Source organism: Apus apus, chromosome 1 (assembly GCF_020740795.1).
Source record: "Apus apus isolate bApuApu2 chromosome 1, bApuApu2.pri.cur, whole genome shotgun sequence".
Taxonomy (NCBI): domain Eukaryota; kingdom Metazoa; phylum Chordata; class Aves; order Apodiformes; family Apodidae; genus Apus; species Apus apus.
Genome location: NC_067282.1, coordinates 151,038,119 through 151,054,293, shown reverse-complemented (window position 1 = coordinate 151,054,293; position 16,175 = coordinate 151,038,119). Strand labels below are relative to the sequence as shown.

The window sequence follows — 16,175 nt, the reverse complement described above, 5'->3', positions numbered from 1 at the left end:
CTACTGGAGATGGCACAGCATACCTGCAAACTGAGCGAGTTGAACAAGCTTAGACTTGGACACGTTTTGCTGAGAAACGCTGAACACGAGGAGTAGCAAGACCTGCAGAACACACAGCGCACGCCAGAAATGAAGGACAACGTGCCAAATGTTAAAAAAATTCTATTGTAAGTACAGTACAAAAAAGTTTCTTTGTATAATTGCAATGTAATCTGGATCAAACAGCAAGGAAATAACAAAAATATAAAAACTGCTAAGTCTTGCCAAAGTTTTCCCTCTAGTACCAAATACCACAAGATACAGATTATACAAAGTGTACAAATTTTAAATAAAAATACAATACACCAGGGTTGCGTGTGTTTTTCAAACTCTTCAAGAGTTTTCCATCGTACAGATGACAAAGCTAAAGCTGATCCCCTTTTGTTCCTTAAGAGAGCAGATCTACCCCCTCAGCACAACGCTCTCAACTGTAAAGGGCTGGAAAGAGCCAGGGATTTTGTGCCACTCCCAATGGCAGATGCTTTAGTACGGGCCAGGATCCGAAGCTGGATGGGACTGCCTCCCTCCTGGGCCCTTCCTAGTTCCAGACTCACTGGGATTAGTCATGTGTTGTTAAAACATGTATGCTCTGGTCTGAGGCTCGGGTTGAGAACTTGTACGGTGGTCTAAGAACCTTCTGCCTCCTCCACTGAGAAAACCTGACACTGCACTGAGAAAAACTCTGCAAGAGACAGACTACCTTGGACAGGCACTGCTGGGGAATACCTGGTCAAGAGGAATGGGGACAAAACTCCTCCTGCACACCTGAGGATTTATTTAAATGTAATTTGGGGCTCAGCTGCCCTGAGGGACAGCTCACTTTCAATTGCCCTGAAAAACAGAAGCTAGACTTCAAGCTTGAAGTGAGGAAGTGCTCTTCTGGAATTTAAAAACTTTTCTGTTGTAAGGCTGGAAAGGCTACAGTCAAATTATATTTCAGTTGTTATTACCTCCTTTCACAAGGTAGCCTGTTTCTACCAATTCTTAAAATCTTCCTGATGTTTTCCCATACAATGCCAATGCTTACTACAGAGCTGATTCCTGCAGGAAGTGGGGTGAAGCAAACTTGATTCAGATTTTCCACACACTGTTGGTGGAGGGAGGGATTTTTTGCTTTTAAATTATGTATATATATATACACACAAGAGAGAAATATACAGGATAAATTAAAATCTGTTACAGATATCAGTAAGAGTTAAATACACATGATATGAACACCACATACACGTACATACAGATACACAAAAGCCTATATGAGAGTCACATACTCTCCTGCTGCTCCTCTTCTAGAGGAGCAGCAAACCAACCACCACGTATGCGGCTGGAAGGAAGGGGAATCAGTCCAATCAATCCACATGAGCCTTGCTGAGCTGCAACTGCTTCAAACTGGTCATTAGGCACTGCCCTCCCAGCAGCACCATGGCTCTTTCAATACTGCTGGTGGAAAAGGTGGGGGATCAGCCATCTTGGAAACCAAGGCTGTTTTTTCACAAAACAGATGCAAGATGGGCAGAACCAGTCCAAGTCTTTCCCATCTGCTTCCACATTCATCTCCAACAAAGCAGGCTGACCACACCCTGGAAAAATCAGCCGGAGGTTCATTCTCTCAAGCCAATGCGGTGGTTGATATATCATGCTAATGAGGATTTGGGTGCAAGTCCAGAAGGAAAGATTAATTACGTTGTTCTCTTCCACCTTACTTCAAATTCCAGCTACCAGAGCAGCCAGCTGATGCTGACAACTTTCAGTTATTACTGAAAGTTATTACTGAAGATGAGGGGTTTGGAAGAAGTGACCAAGAAGCAATGACCTTTATATCTATCCAGCTTTCCCCTCAAGCAGTAGATTTTAAACTGAAAGACAGTTAGAAATAGGGCTAGTGGAGAGTTCAGGTATATTCCTCGATCCAAAATATATTATAATCTATACCTGCCCAGAGAATATCAGAATACTTTAGGTTGGAAGGGCTATCAGGAGGTCATCTGGTCCATTCCCGTGTTTAGAGAAGTCCAATTAGAGCAGGCTGCTCATTAAGTTTTTTAATATCATCAAGGATGCAGAGTCAATAACCTCTCTGGATCGCCTGTTTCAATGACCCCTCACATGGTGGCATTTTTTCTGTATTTTGAGAAGTCCATTCTCTGGCTGCTTCCCCCACTAATGGACGTGAATTTAAGGCGAGTATCTCAAAAGCTTTCTGAATTCTTCATACTTTCAGATTGGAGGACATGTCACCCATTAACACAAAAGGGTTTTCTCAGCTTAATTTCACAACTTGTCACAAAAGAGAAGTCAAATAGTTACAATCCTATGTGTATACAGATATAAAAGTTTAAAACCCTACACGCGGAGCCCTTTGGGAGTGCCGGTGTAGTACACAAGTCAGTTATGCGGAGGTTGAGTACATCCCAGGATCCTTTCCCATCAAAGTCCAGGCATGATGTAGGCGATGTTGTCTAGTGTGTTTGACTGGGAAAATAAATTCAGTATCTTTTAGTGTCAAGTAATGACTCAAAATCCTTAAAAAGTATCACAACTAGGCATGTTCACTTGTCTTACACGTTACCATATGAGACACCCCCACTGCTAGGCTTATTTTCATATTTTTGGAAATGTAAGTTCACTAAACATAAAGGTAGCCTCAGTATTTGTAAGCACCTGGAAACAATGAATATTTTCAAGTGACCTCCTCCTTATGAGCCAATACTCTATCTCCGAATTTGAAAGAAATCACATCAAACATATCCCATCAGCCATGGAAAAGACAAGTGATGAAGGCCTTGAGCAAAGTAATCAAAGTTGTAGCATATTAAAAAAATCCCAAACAAACCAAACTTGACTTTGCACTCCAAAGTCCTTAATGAGATTCTGTAGTGTAAAAGTAAAGAGAAAGACCCTCAACCATGCCCACTAATAAGGTGTCAGATGGGAAAAAGTAAGTGTCCTACTGTTTTCCTTGCAAATTCCATCAGAGTTCTGAGAATAAGAATCCTGCTTGTGCACATCAGAAAACAAGACCCAGCAGTACATTATCTGTATGTTCTTCAAATGCAGTATGTCAGTAAACCCAAGCTTGTGGCTGGATAGCTGAAGAAGGCCTTACGAATACCACCTTTTAATTGCCCAAGAGATTGGAGCACCAGTTGTGAATCAAGAATTTAACAATGCCACCTACTGACTGAAATGATAGATTGCACTCTGCATGCAACACGGCCACTGACAATTTCACCCATGACTGAAAACACCCCTGTTGTTATGGATCTGATAGTAAAAATCAGAATTATTTATTCATTATCAAATCTGAATACCATTTTTCAGAAGTGACAGGTAAGTGCTTTAATCCACCCCAAGCTCCACTGCTCCCTGTAAACAATAAGTTGATCAAGTTTCCAATATACCACTAGTCACGTGGTGTCATTGCTCTGAAGGCACTTGGCGAGCAAGAAGGAAAAAAGCATAGGATGTTTTTCCACGGCTTAGGATGGGAACATCCCACAGACTCAGCTTTTGTGCAGAGAGCCAGCTTGTGCGAGCTCACACCCTAAGCTGTCAACTTTGCTGCTGTTGTTAATACTCCTTTTTCAGAATGAATCAATGTTTGGGCTGCCAGATTGTAACATGCCAATTCATATCCCATTTTTGTTGTTCTCTCTGCCAGATTTTTCATTAATCTCCTAACTTTTTCAGACTATATATTTATTTTTTCATCTCTGTTCCTCTCCTCTGGTTTATGAATGTCTCCTGTTGGATGTATGACTCCTGATTCCTTTTATGCTGCTGCCATGCTAATTTATGTCTACATCATGCTACTACATGCCACAAACTGTTGCTGAATCGGGGCTCAATATTAAGTGTAAAGTGGAAAAGAACCTGTAGTTGATGCAGTTCCTTTAAAACAAAGACTACCTTTATTTCTTTGGTCAAGGTTAGAGCCTCATGTAAAAGGCCCCAAGAATCCTGAGGGATCAGGATCACATTAGGAATCCTGAGACCACAAGTTATTTTTTATGCTACTAAAGGAAGAACAGATTGTGTGACACAGAGCAGCTGGAATGTGCTTTTAGTTTTACAGACAATTAGAACTTGAAAAAATACTGTTTATGGACACTTTTATTGAATTCAGATGGACTGATTCAGTCACTAAAACAAGATCTACACATACACTGCAATCAATGCTACAAATATTAGGTCAGTTGACAGTGGGAGAAAGAGAGTTGCAGAGAACCATACAACAGTACCAACTTAATTTCAAGAAATATTCCTCTATAAAAGTGTATGAACAAGAAAATTTTCTTATTGCACTGGAATTATATTCACATTATAAGACTGATTCATCAAAAAATAGCTGGACTCTACTGAAATTAACCGTGCTAGAATGGAAAGAATAAGGAACTCACCAAAACGTGCTTAGGGCAGCCATTCAACTCAGGTAGTTGCGTGGTCAGACAGGCTAATGGGCCCAAAGCACAGATGATTGAATCCAGAAGCACTGACAAACTTCCTGAAACAGCCACCATTCCCTGGAATTAAGGAAAGAAAAGAATGGATAGGAATGATTAGTGGAAATTAGGGTTCTTTCACCACTGTACTGATTGTCATGCAGATACAGTATCTTCACTCCTGAGCTCTTCTAGCCCACTTTCATGATTTACACAGTAACAAAACTATGCCAGGTGCTTCACAGACAGACTGCTGGCTGAAAAGTTTAATAACTCCATAGGCAACAACAAAAAAGGTCAGAAAGCTGTCACTTGCATAAAACACTCAATTCCACATTTTTTTCTAATGTATTTCTTCGCCATTTTCTACCATCTGTTTTGTTTTAACGTAATGAGTCCTAAAGACAACAGGTGTTTTTATTATTGAAGTCTAAAGAATTGCTAAGTCTAACAAATGCTTTAGTCATTGATAGACTTTCAGGAGAGGGAATTTATATGTCTTTCTGTTGAGGGGGAGAGTACTCTGGCTGTTCTTCTGAAGAATAACCTAATTTGGTTACCTCAGAAACAAAATGCAAGAACGTTTATTTTACCGCTTATAAAACAGTGGGATGAGATGATCACATTAGCCGTAACATTCGATGATATTATTGGATCCAAATATGTATTCTCCTTACAGGCTAGGCTGAGTTCTGAAAGTGTATGTGTGTGTTTTTATGTGCATGTACATAATCACTATTATCTAACAGTAGGAAACGATTAAAATGGTTTAAACAGTCATTGTGATGCTTAGGGACATGGTTTAGTGGTGGACTTGGCAGTGTTAGTTAACAGTTGGACTTGATGACCTAAGTGATCCTATGATTCTAAAATATGACCTCTTCTACATTACCTGGCAAGCTGAAACAATAGTAGCCCCTGCCCGAAGTACTGACAATATGATACTGCCAGAAAACGACAGGACAGGCAAAAGCCACCCTGGTAAAAGCCTTCTCTGATGGTTTTCTAAGGTTTCAGATAGTAACAGCAACTGAACCAGACATTGGCAAAGATAGCAAAGAAGTATCAGATCCAAGATGAACATACAGGAATAGAACACTGAAGAGTTTGTTGAACTAAGAATTGTCTTCCAGGACCTAGAGCTGCAAAGGACCTGTCCTTGACACCTACTACACTTGACACCTACCTACACTGAGAAACAAGGCTTTTTATTTCACTGAAAATAAATAGCAATGCATTAAAGAAACATGACACACCATCTCTGATTTCTTTTCCTAACAGGAAAGCATTGGCTAAACATATAAATAAAATAAAATAAAATAAAATAAAATAAAATAAAATAAAATAAAATAAAATAAAATAAAATAAAATAAAATAATAACCCTCCCCAATCCTGTGTGTAGATTACATGACATCACTGTGACATTGCTTGTTACAGACTCACCTCTGTTTCCTGCAGTCTGTGTCCAATGAGGCTGAGAGATTCACCCAGCAACTGTAAGTGTGCGGCTACATCAATAGGATCCGTATCAGGGACTTTGGTTGGTGAGGAAGACACCACCACGGTGCTGGTGGGGGATTTCTTATGAGGGGAAACCACTCCTGTTGGGGAAGCTGGAAACACATACATTAAAAGTCCATATTCTTTCATCCTTTTACTTACAAGCCTATTTACGTAGTAAAGTTCAAATCTCAAAGGCATGAGATACTTAATAAATAGTTCTCTGGACCTGGTCCTGGTCCTGTGGTCTTTGGCGTCAGGACCTTCCTTCTACATGTATAACACATCCACCTCAGCTGAATGCAGTCTGGGACATCTGGTTTGGGAGATCTGATAAGCAGAGATGCCAAGCCAGAACAATGTTTTACTATAGCAGCAAACTAATTCCACTAGAACTTCTCTGCTGCCTGTTCTTATATCACATTTCAACCCTTAAACTGCTAAAAACCATGCCATCCTCAAATTAGACAAAGAAATCTTTTTTAAAAATGCTGATGTCACTCTCACAGAAACATTGTTTTTGAGTAATATGATGAGTTAAATGTCAAGATGTGAGTATGCAGGTAGGGGAGCGAAGCAGGGAAGGACCTTTGCTCCTTATTCCACAGGTAACACTATCTTCCATGTCCATGAAAGAAAACCAGGGCCAATAAAATGTAACAATTACCTTTTATTTTTGGTGCACCATCTGAAGATGATGCCTTTCTCTTCACAGTGGTGGCCTCTGCTTTATTCTGCTTGTGTTGGAGATACTGAGCTTTCTGTTTCCAGATCTGCGGTTACCATGGTATAAAAAGAGAGATTAATAACATTAGGTAATTCCATTATCTGATGCCAGGGCCTGGAGGCAGAATGATGTTAGGTAGCTAACTGGTGAAGCAACACCATGAGAATAAAATGGATGCTTTTATGATCACAAGGGCAAGGTTTCAGTAATTTCCATCTTTACATACTTCGGGGACATTTTTCAAGGTATGGTGGCAATGCTGCCAGCATGTTCTGACCTAAGTCCTGAGTTTGCAGAAATAATTTTACAAAAGTATCTCACACACACTCACCAGTTTATCCTTCTCAGGTAGCTGCTTCCACACTTCTGCGAGTTTTTTACTTAGCTCTCCAAAATCTGGCAGAAGGAAAGAAGAAAAATGTTTAAAACAAATGAAATAATCAAATCATGGAGAGAACATACAAAATGTACTGACCCATCCATTCCCATTACTCTTCAAAATGAAAAAAGGCAGCTGATACTGGGAATATAAAGTCATATGTGTATATACAGGAAAGTGACACATTTAAGATAACTCTTTAACAAAGAGCTTGCTTGCAATGTCTTTATCCAGATTCACAGCTTGGTTAAAATGCAATGAAATCAAATACTGCAATCCACTCCTGTCCTTTTTCCCAGCTCTTATTGAAAGAAAATTGGCAGATTATTTGCCTCCGCTCAAAATTAAGAGGTTGGTATGAAAGAGAGATGATACATTCTGCTAATTAATCTGCCTGGGGCACAATCACGAGAAGAGGAGATTCTCTCACCTATTCCAGGGTGCTCAGACACAATAGTTGTACGATATTCCTTACAGAACACTTGATAGGCAGACATGTTTTTCTTCTTTGGCTAGTCAGAAGACAAAAAGGAAACAATGATTGGCAATTATAATGAGACCTACTGAAATGCAGTAAGAATTTGGCATGTATTGAAGTCTTAAAAAAAGATGTAGTGCTTAAACCAGAAAACTAAAAAAGCAGTGTTTTACATGTTCTGGCTGAATGTAGTGTTTATGAAAGCACAGAAACCAGCCAGAACCAGTCCTAGTACAAGGTTTATCTTGCTACAACTCTAAAATGCATTTTATTCATAAATTACCACAACCTGCTGTTCTAAATCCAGGATCAACATACAACTCTGTTCATGCATCTGTTTTAAAACTTAAAATAATAAAAAAATATATCTGTCATACTATTCACAGTACCTATCATAGATGTGTCAAAACAATTCGGTCCTCAACATAATGTTTTGTTCTATTTCTTGCATCTTTACCAAACACTTGGCAGGAAATTGGCAGGAAAACAGACAGTGTAAGTACACTGACAGCAGAGGCATAAGCAGCTGCTGAGCTATGATCAGAGAAGACTTACCTAATAGAACAGAATAATGGTTCAACAAATTTGGGCTATACCTGCCCATTTCCTGACATGAAACAACTCTTGTCTGTCTGAACATACAAAAACTGTTTCCCCATTTATATGTAGTTACACAATCACAGTTATATCACCTGGAAACTCATCCATATGGTAGCTACCATTTCTCTTATTTTTATGCACCAAACATGGAAAACTGAATTTATAAATACAGGGCAACACTGCGAATGTGGCAGTCTATACGAATTAGAATTTAATTGGAATACTGGAGTAAATGGGTAAATGCCTTCACTTTTCAGGTTAGAGCTCGATTCCTTTTTACAGGAACTGTGATGATGGACTAGATCACTAGTCCAAAAGTCTACCTGGCAGTAGCTAGAACTGGTTACCTGAGAAAACGATGCAGCTGTGCTTGGTACATAACCTGTAGCAAGTAAATTAAGGACAAACTTTTCAAAGAACGTCTACGGGCTAAAGACTGTTGGTGCCAGAGAACTAGAATGATACATATTCCATTTGCTACAAACAGAAATCACAGTGGCTAACACATTCTTCCGTGCTTCAGTGAAACCATTGATCCTGGTATTAGTTACCCTTTTTTCTTTGAATTTAACATGCCTTTGTAATAGTGTCTAATTCACCATTACCCAATGTTTATTTTGCTTCTGATTTTTCCTTACTTTATCTCTTTCTCTTTCTCTTTCCTTTTCTCGTTCCTTCTCTTTTTCTCGTTCCTTCTCTTTTTCTCTTTCTCGTTCCTTTTCCTTTTCTCGTTCTTTTTCCTTTTCTCTTTCCTTTTCCTTTTCTCGTTCCCTTTCCTTTTCTCGTTCCTTTTCTCTTTCCTTTTCCTTTTCTCTTTCCTTTTCCTTTTCCCATTTCTCAGTTTTGTCCTTCTCCTTGTCTTCCCTTTTCCTCCTCTTCTCACCCTGACCATCTGCGTAAAATCCAGCAGGAAGAGGTGGAGGAAGACCATAGGGGGTACTGGGAGGAGGTTGTGGTGACACTGTTACTTCTGCTACTGCCACAGGAGCATGCCCAGAACTCTTTTTAGACTTAGAGTGCTTCTTCTCTTTGTGTTTCTCCTTGTCTTTTTTTTTCTTACTTTTTTTTGACTTCTTCTTCTTCTTGATCTCCCGGTAGGAGTCATCTATCACCAGCTCTCCAGCCTCCAACTCCCCACCAGAAGAGGAACCAGATTCTGGAGGTGCCTCCATACCAGAAATCTCATACTCACTCCCATGGCCCTCTGAAAAAAGGGAGGTGTCAGCACCAAAATTCTCAGAAGGTGGATGTGGGTCTGGAGGTGGTTTGTGCTTCTTCCGAGATGACTTCAGGAAGTTCTGCATTTCATGACCCAGCAGCAATGAGCCTTGCTCATCTCGAGATGATTTCTTTGAAGATTTCTTAGCACCTGCTGGTGCTGAAGAGTAGGAGAAAGAATCATCATCTGCTGCACTGCTTTTCTCTTTTGGTGAAAGGATGAGCTTCATCTTCAAACCATCAGGTTCACGAAGCGTAAGTGTCTCTGTGTTCACGTAGAGAGGTTTCATTTTTTTAGATTTGTGGAAGCTGCCATCATCCACTGAGTGCTCCCCACTGCTCCCACTCAGCTTCTTCTTGTGGTGCTCCTTTTTGCTTTCAGAATGGCCAGAGGAAGAATAAGATGATTTTTCAGAGGTCTTCTTTGAAGACTTTGAGCTTGTGGCCAAGGGTGAAGTGACATTCTTCAGTAAATCCATGGTTGTATCAGCTGAGGATGGGCTAGAAACTGCTTTTTTCTTCTTCTTTGATGGTAGATCCAAAGGCGAAACACCTGAAAAGAACAAGAGAAATACACATCAGGATGATTTCCTTAAAGACAGCATTACAGTAGCCCAAAGAAGTGAAGGGGGAATCCCTTCAAGACTTATGATTACAGCTGAAAGATTTGCATCCTGGCTTAAGCAGAAGACCCCTGGAGCTTGTAACTAGCTCAGTGTGGCCTTACTGATGCAGGAGCTGTAACACCTGAGCTGGTAAAATAATTGAAGGCAGGAAGACACAGTAGGAAAGTTTTTGAAGTTTTGTCAAACTTTGTTTTCTGTTATGAAATAACATATTCTGATGTAAATGTATCTTACTGAGCTTGAAACTGTATCTCAAGTGCAATGTTTTTGTGCCATTTTTAGCCATGGTGAAACCAATTAATTGAAAATACAAGCTTTTTCATTCTGAAAACAGATGTTATTGAAATTTCAACTTGGCTTTCTCTTTTCATTGGGCCAAAAATAACTCTTAAACCTGTTAAGCTTGTAGGAACAGAATTGTAATTTTCTGGTTATCTTATTAATTGTGACATTAATGTTTCTGTATAATACTGAACCCAAAAGCATGTCTTTTTCATCTTGATGCATTCTGTTTTCATAAAATAAGAGGAAGTAACACTATCAGCGAGTGAAATTAAAGTTTGTCATGCAACAGGGAAAAAAGAAAAGCAAATCCCAAAAGGGAAGGCATGGCTTAGAAAATTACAACTTGTCAATAAAAGGGGGGGTGGAAGATCTCTACCCCCAGCAACGGCAATCTGTTAAGCTAGACCCTGAAAATATCCTTCCTTATTCATTTACTGTCTGGTGCCGACTGACGTCAGGTTCCTGGTTACTTCTCCTAAGACAGGCTGAGGTACCTTTTCCCCCATAAAGTGCTAACCACAGAAGTTGAGGACAGTGCCTTAGCAGTACCCTTTCCTCAAAGTCACAATCTGTTAACCCCTTCCCCTGCCTGATTACTACCTTACCTCTGTAGCAGAACTCATCGGAGGAGTGCTTTCTCTTCTTTTTGTGAGGTTCTGGCCCCAGAAAAAGTTCACTGTCCTAGAAGATGAAGAAAAAAAGTTGCTGACAAACAAATGGAAAGATGAGATTCACATGGTCTACTCACATAGATAATAATTTGTAGGAGATATCAAAGAGGTATTTGTACTACTGTAACATGAAGGGACCCTAGGTATGAACCAGATCATTATCCTAGGTGTTAAAACAAGCAAAGGAAAAATATTGTGTCCCCAGGAGCCCACAGTGTAGGTTTAAGACAAAAGACAAAAAGCATGGTACAGATAGGTGGGAGAATTCAAAAAACAATATTAGTCAGTATTAGTTTCAGCACATCAGCCACCTAACCAGCACCAAGCTTCTGCAGGCATTGCAGCACAACAGGGCTATATGGAAACTGAAAGATCTCTACAGGGAGCTCCCCCCCAGGTGAGAGGAGCAATACAGAAAAAACTTGAAAAAGCAGATTTGAAAGTGTTAAGAAACGAGCAATGAAAGCCAGCACTTGAAGATCAGCTGATTAGTTGATGAAAGACAGACCTCTACCTCTTAATAAAGCTAAGAAATAACTAAGCATGCATAGGCTGTCAAGCCTTGAACATGAAGGTGAGCAGTTCATGTTTAGTATGCTGCAAAAGGTGAAAGAAATGAAAGGAGGTACAGTGAGGTGACAATTACAATGACAGGCCAAAAAATTGACCTAAATATGTCACATCACCCAATTATTATTTATATCTTGACCATTTTATGGTCTGAAAATGAAGCTCCTCTACAGAGTTCCATGTGCACAGTAGAAGACTTTAATTTTAAACTAGAACTTATTTTCCAGATTAAAAAAAAAAAAAAAATTAATCACAAGATAGTCACCTTTGAGCTAACAATAAATTTTAGCTCAAATAGGAAAGTTTGCAAGAAACTTAAGTTGTCACTATGTGATTTCAGAGTTAAGGCCCTAAAGAGGTGAATAGGGCAAGTTCATACCTCTCAAGAGCTATCGTTTCAGGCTGTCTGCAGAATCAGGAAGACAACAGTGCATCAGTTAACATTATATTAATCCTTTGCTGGCTATTTATTCAACTGTAAATTCTAATAATTTTTTTTTTTTTTTTTTTTTTTTGCGTGTGTATGTAAAAAGTTATTCATGCTATCTTATAACTTGCAAGGCTCTACATCAAGACTGGGACAGCATCCTGCTACCTGGGTCTAACACAGGGCTGGACACTTCTACACCAGCTCACCACTGGGACAACTGGATGCTGATCATCAGGTGGTGCTTGCTCAGCACGGTGAGCAGAACCTCAGGGAGCTGGTGGTGGCTCTGCTCACAGTGCTCTGATTTTTCCAAGGAAAACTGTGTTTACATAGGGGAGTGTATGAGTCACACCATTTGTAACATGAAAAATTAATGATGAGATAAAGACAAATCAATCAAGTGTATTATGAACCACTTGTTTCAGGTTGCAATCCTGAATGCCACTTTCAAAATTGTGTTTTGATGTTTTTTTAAGTGCTTATGTTTAACAGTACTTTTAGAATATGTTTTTGCATGTTTTATAATTGCATTCACTTAACATCACTTTATTGTTTTTTAAAATTTTATTAGTGCATTTGTTTAACATCACTTTTTAAAACCACATTTTGATTTTTTTTTTAAATTGAATTTGTTTAACTTTACATTTAGAAAATATCTCATGTCTGATTGAGTTGCCTTAATCTCTCAGCATTCAGTTGGTGGCGTTCAGTTGTCTCTTTTCTCCTACTACCCTATTTTCTAAGGCCAGAAAAATCAGAATCAGTTGTAATTTGGACTGACCCACTCCTTTTCCCCAGGGAAGTTACTGAATAATACAGGACAAATTAGCTGCTCTTGCTGTCTTCTACAGAAAAAAGAATAAGAAACTCATCCATCCCCTTCCATCACTAGCTTTACAAATATCCTTAGACTTCCAACATTTTCTCTGAGGGCTTCCTGACCTGAGCTGCTACCTCGTCTTCCTCTTGCAGCAGATCCTTGTAGGAGCGTTTTTTCTCTCGCTGTATCCTGCCAGTTGCCAGCCCCGCGTCGTCAACACTTCGGTCGCCCTCTAGGAACTCTAAGATTTATGTGAAATGGGAAAAAAGGAAGAAATTAAATACCCCATTAAGGAGTGACAGACGTGGACTATGCACAAAATAAGATAACAGTGGACATTAGCAGAGAGATCCACAAAACCTCACAAGCACAGGGCCTAAAAGACAACAATCTCCATTCTCTAACCACAGGGATGGGGTTCAGTGCTCTAATGCTGTAACACAATCACTCACTCACTCAAGATTTTATTTCTAACCCATGTATATTTCTCCCTAAAGACAACTGGACCTAGAAATGTTACCATGACTAAACATACCCCTATCCCTGGTCTCCCATTCCATTGACCTGGCAGGGAGAAGAAAGGCTGCAGTGGCAGAGTTTCCAATCAAAGTGTTTGCATTAGGAAATACCACCGGTTTCTCTCAGATTCTAATCCCAGTTACTTTACACCTGGAAGTCAAGGGCTTGGGATCCTCCAGCAACTCAGCTGACTCAAACGTAAGGGCTCCACAGCATACTAGCCTCCTTTTGCACTCTGACTGCGTGGCCTGGCTAGGGCTGCAGAGGGTACTCCTTTCTCTTTTTGGCAACTCCCTCTGAGATTATGAAGCAGTCATACCTTCTTTTTTTTTCTTGAAGTCATCATAAGCCATGGTGGTGCTGCAGGAGCCTGAGAATGTGTTGCCACGTCTGGGCTCCTTCCCCGCTCCCATCTACAGGAAAAGGTCTGAGAAACAGAGAATGAAAATAACCCTCCCGTAAAGAAGAATCACAATGTAAAACAGGAAACTTCCTCTGAACCAAGTGAAGATTCTCTGGAAGACAGTGGGAAAGTAAAAGATTCTCCCTTCTGGTTGGCTCGTGCTCACCTTCAAGGCTTGACAGATTTTTATTTTTTTATATAAAATTGGAAGTTGTTCTTCTATTATTTTAAAGACATAAAAGACCACCTCTTTCTTGTGAAATACCCAAATCACTGAATTAATTTATTTACAAAAATGGAAGGAGTTTGATTTTCACAACACACAAAACCGTTCCCAACGTCTTTGTGTCAAATACATTTTTTTATCAGGAGCACTGCAGCAGAGAGTGGGATGTTTAAGAAGAGATTCCAAACCCTTGAATCTCAGATGAAGTGAAAGAAAATAAGGAACCAGGCAGGAATCACTACTACAAAATAACGGTTCAAATATTTTAAACTAAAGAATTGCACACTTGGAAGTGAAGGTGTGCCTCCTCCTGATGTTTCTCAGTGCTACCACTGCAGCCATTCTGAAGGCCAGCCCACAGAAGGGAACAAAGTCCTCCTCTTCACTAGGGCTTCTGCAGCACCCCAGCTCCTGCCACCCCCAGGTTTCAGGCCTCCCCTCATGGAATCATTCTGTTCCACAGTTGCTGGAATATAGCAGCACAGTGCCCTTGTGGGAATAGCTGCACTATGGTTCTCCCAGAGTAAACAGCTTTTGTTCTTCAGCCAGGGACTAGCTTAACATGAAAAGCTCCCTTCTGCTCCTAAGTGATTAAACAATTCTACCTCACTGATTTTGTGTGTTCTTGTGTACGTGCACACATGTGTAAGGATTCAACCACAAAGACCATGCAGCTTGTTCGTTCTAGCTGTCACAGTAACCTTTCCACACTGAAGTTACACTTTAATACCTTGTGAGTTGTGTACTGGTGCTTGTACATCCCTGCACATACCACAGTTTTATAAAGAACTGGCTGAAGATCAGAATTAATCCTATAGAGGTTACTTAAGTGAAACAATAAAGTCCCTAACTAAACCAAGCTTGCGGGTACACAGGAGATGTTTCTAATTAAATTCACATGGATACATATTATTTCTTTGGGTTTTGGGAAACCATCAGCCACAAAATGTTTTACATTAGTATTCTGACAACTATACATTGCTTGCAGCAAGCCCAGCAACTTGCAGGCCGAATGTAGGTATGCACAGAAGAGCACTGCACGTGTAGACACGCTCCAGCACCACACCTGGCAAGAAAAAAGAACACCTTGCCACTTGTGGGCTCACAGCCTTGAACCAGACCCTGTCAACATTTCAGTTGTCATACGGACTTCAGTGGGAACACACACGATGCAAAAGCACTGGGCTCAAGAGGGCAAGGGCCTAATCTAGATACCCTTCAGTAAAACAACGCTGAAGACAGTCATTCACGAGCGGACGACTTGGAGAATCTAAGAACTGTGTATAACTACATGCGTACCTTTTACTCTCTTAAAATCTTAACTGACTGGCAGGTATAAAAGTTGCTAGACACTGCCCAAGAGGGCTTTACAACCTAAACCTGTAACCCAGCAGACAAAAAACCCCCATATCCTCAACTTGTCACGTCCTATAGACCCTCATCAGGTTCCCCTGCTTCACGCTCCCCGGTTCCAGCAGCAACCACCGGGCTCGGTGCAGCAGGTCTCTTCCCGCCCCCCGTTCCGTAACGCGCACGACGGCGGGGCCAAGGCCACGCGTCGCTGTCCTCCACAGGGCCCTTCGCCACCCGGCCCGCCACGGGAGCCGCGTCCCACCGGCAAGGGGGCGAACACCGGCCCCTCCGCTGTCCCGGGGCCCGCGCCCCTCCCGCCACTCCCGTTTGAAGCGGGACCGGCCGCCCCCGCTCCCGCCCGCGCGGCCTCTCACCCCAGCGGGTTCCGGCCTCGCTCCGCGGCTCCGCCCCTGCAGCGGGGCCGCCCGACGCCGGCGGGGCTGTCCGGCGGGTGCCGGGGCGCAGCCTGAGGGCGGGCGGGGAGGAGCCGCGCCCGCCTCACTCGGCCCGGCCGCCGCTGCCCGCCGCGCCGCCGCCCGCCGCCGCCATCTTGGAGAGGCCGACAAGGGGCGCTGGCCCGGCGCGCGGCCAGGCGCGGCCAGTCGAGCGCCGAGCGGGGGAGGGCGGGGCGCGGGAGGGCCGAGCGCCCCGATGGGGCGGGGCGGGGGGCGGTGCGGGGCGGGGCCGGGGTTCGCGTCCCCGACCCCCCCCCGCGTCGAGCACGGCCGCGGGGCTGCGGTCGCCGTGGCCGTGTCCCCGCAGGGGATGGGCCTGGCACGAGGAGGCCGCGCTCGGGGCACCTCCGCTTGGCCCCAGTTCTGCTCCTGCTCCCCGCGGGCGGAGCGTGTGCCCCGCCTGGCATCGTCCGCGCAGCCTCCTCCTTGGTGCGGT

The 16,175-nt window shown here is 42.1% G+C and overlaps 1 protein-coding gene across 6 annotated transcripts; it reads right to left on the bottom strand.

The window, feature by feature from the left end:
• Nucleotides 1–145: 145 nt before the first annotated feature.
• HMGXB4 (HMG-box containing 4) lies at nt 146–15,842 on the bottom strand. 6 transcript variants are annotated; one of them, XM_051632447.1, is made up of 12 exons: nt 15,659–15,842; nt 13,622–13,729; nt 12,906–13,024; nt 11,913–11,939; nt 10,898–10,973; nt 8,802–9,934; nt 7,516–7,597; nt 7,038–7,102; nt 6,647–6,752; nt 5,923–6,092; nt 4,437–4,559; nt 146–2,508 (listed from the first exon to the last, which is right to left on the bottom strand). In XM_051632447.1, the coding sequence occupies exons 6-12, from the start codon at nt 9,858–9,860 to the stop codon at nt 2,464–2,466; spliced, it is 1,650 nt and encodes a 549-aa protein (XP_051488407.1). In that variant the 5' UTR covers nt 9,861–9,934; nt 10,898–10,973; nt 11,913–11,939; nt 12,906–13,024; nt 13,622–13,729; nt 15,659–15,842; the 3' UTR covers nt 146–2,463. The 6 variants fall into 6 exon arrangements, 5 of the variants coding, with proteins under 5 accessions (XP_051488407.1, XP_051488389.1, XP_051488397.1 ...); XM_051632429.1 differs by lacking the exon at nt 11,913–11,939; XM_051632437.1 differs by lacking the exon at nt 11,913–11,939 and having other exon boundaries at nt 12,918–13,024.
• Nucleotides 15,843–16,175: the final 333 nt, after the last annotated feature.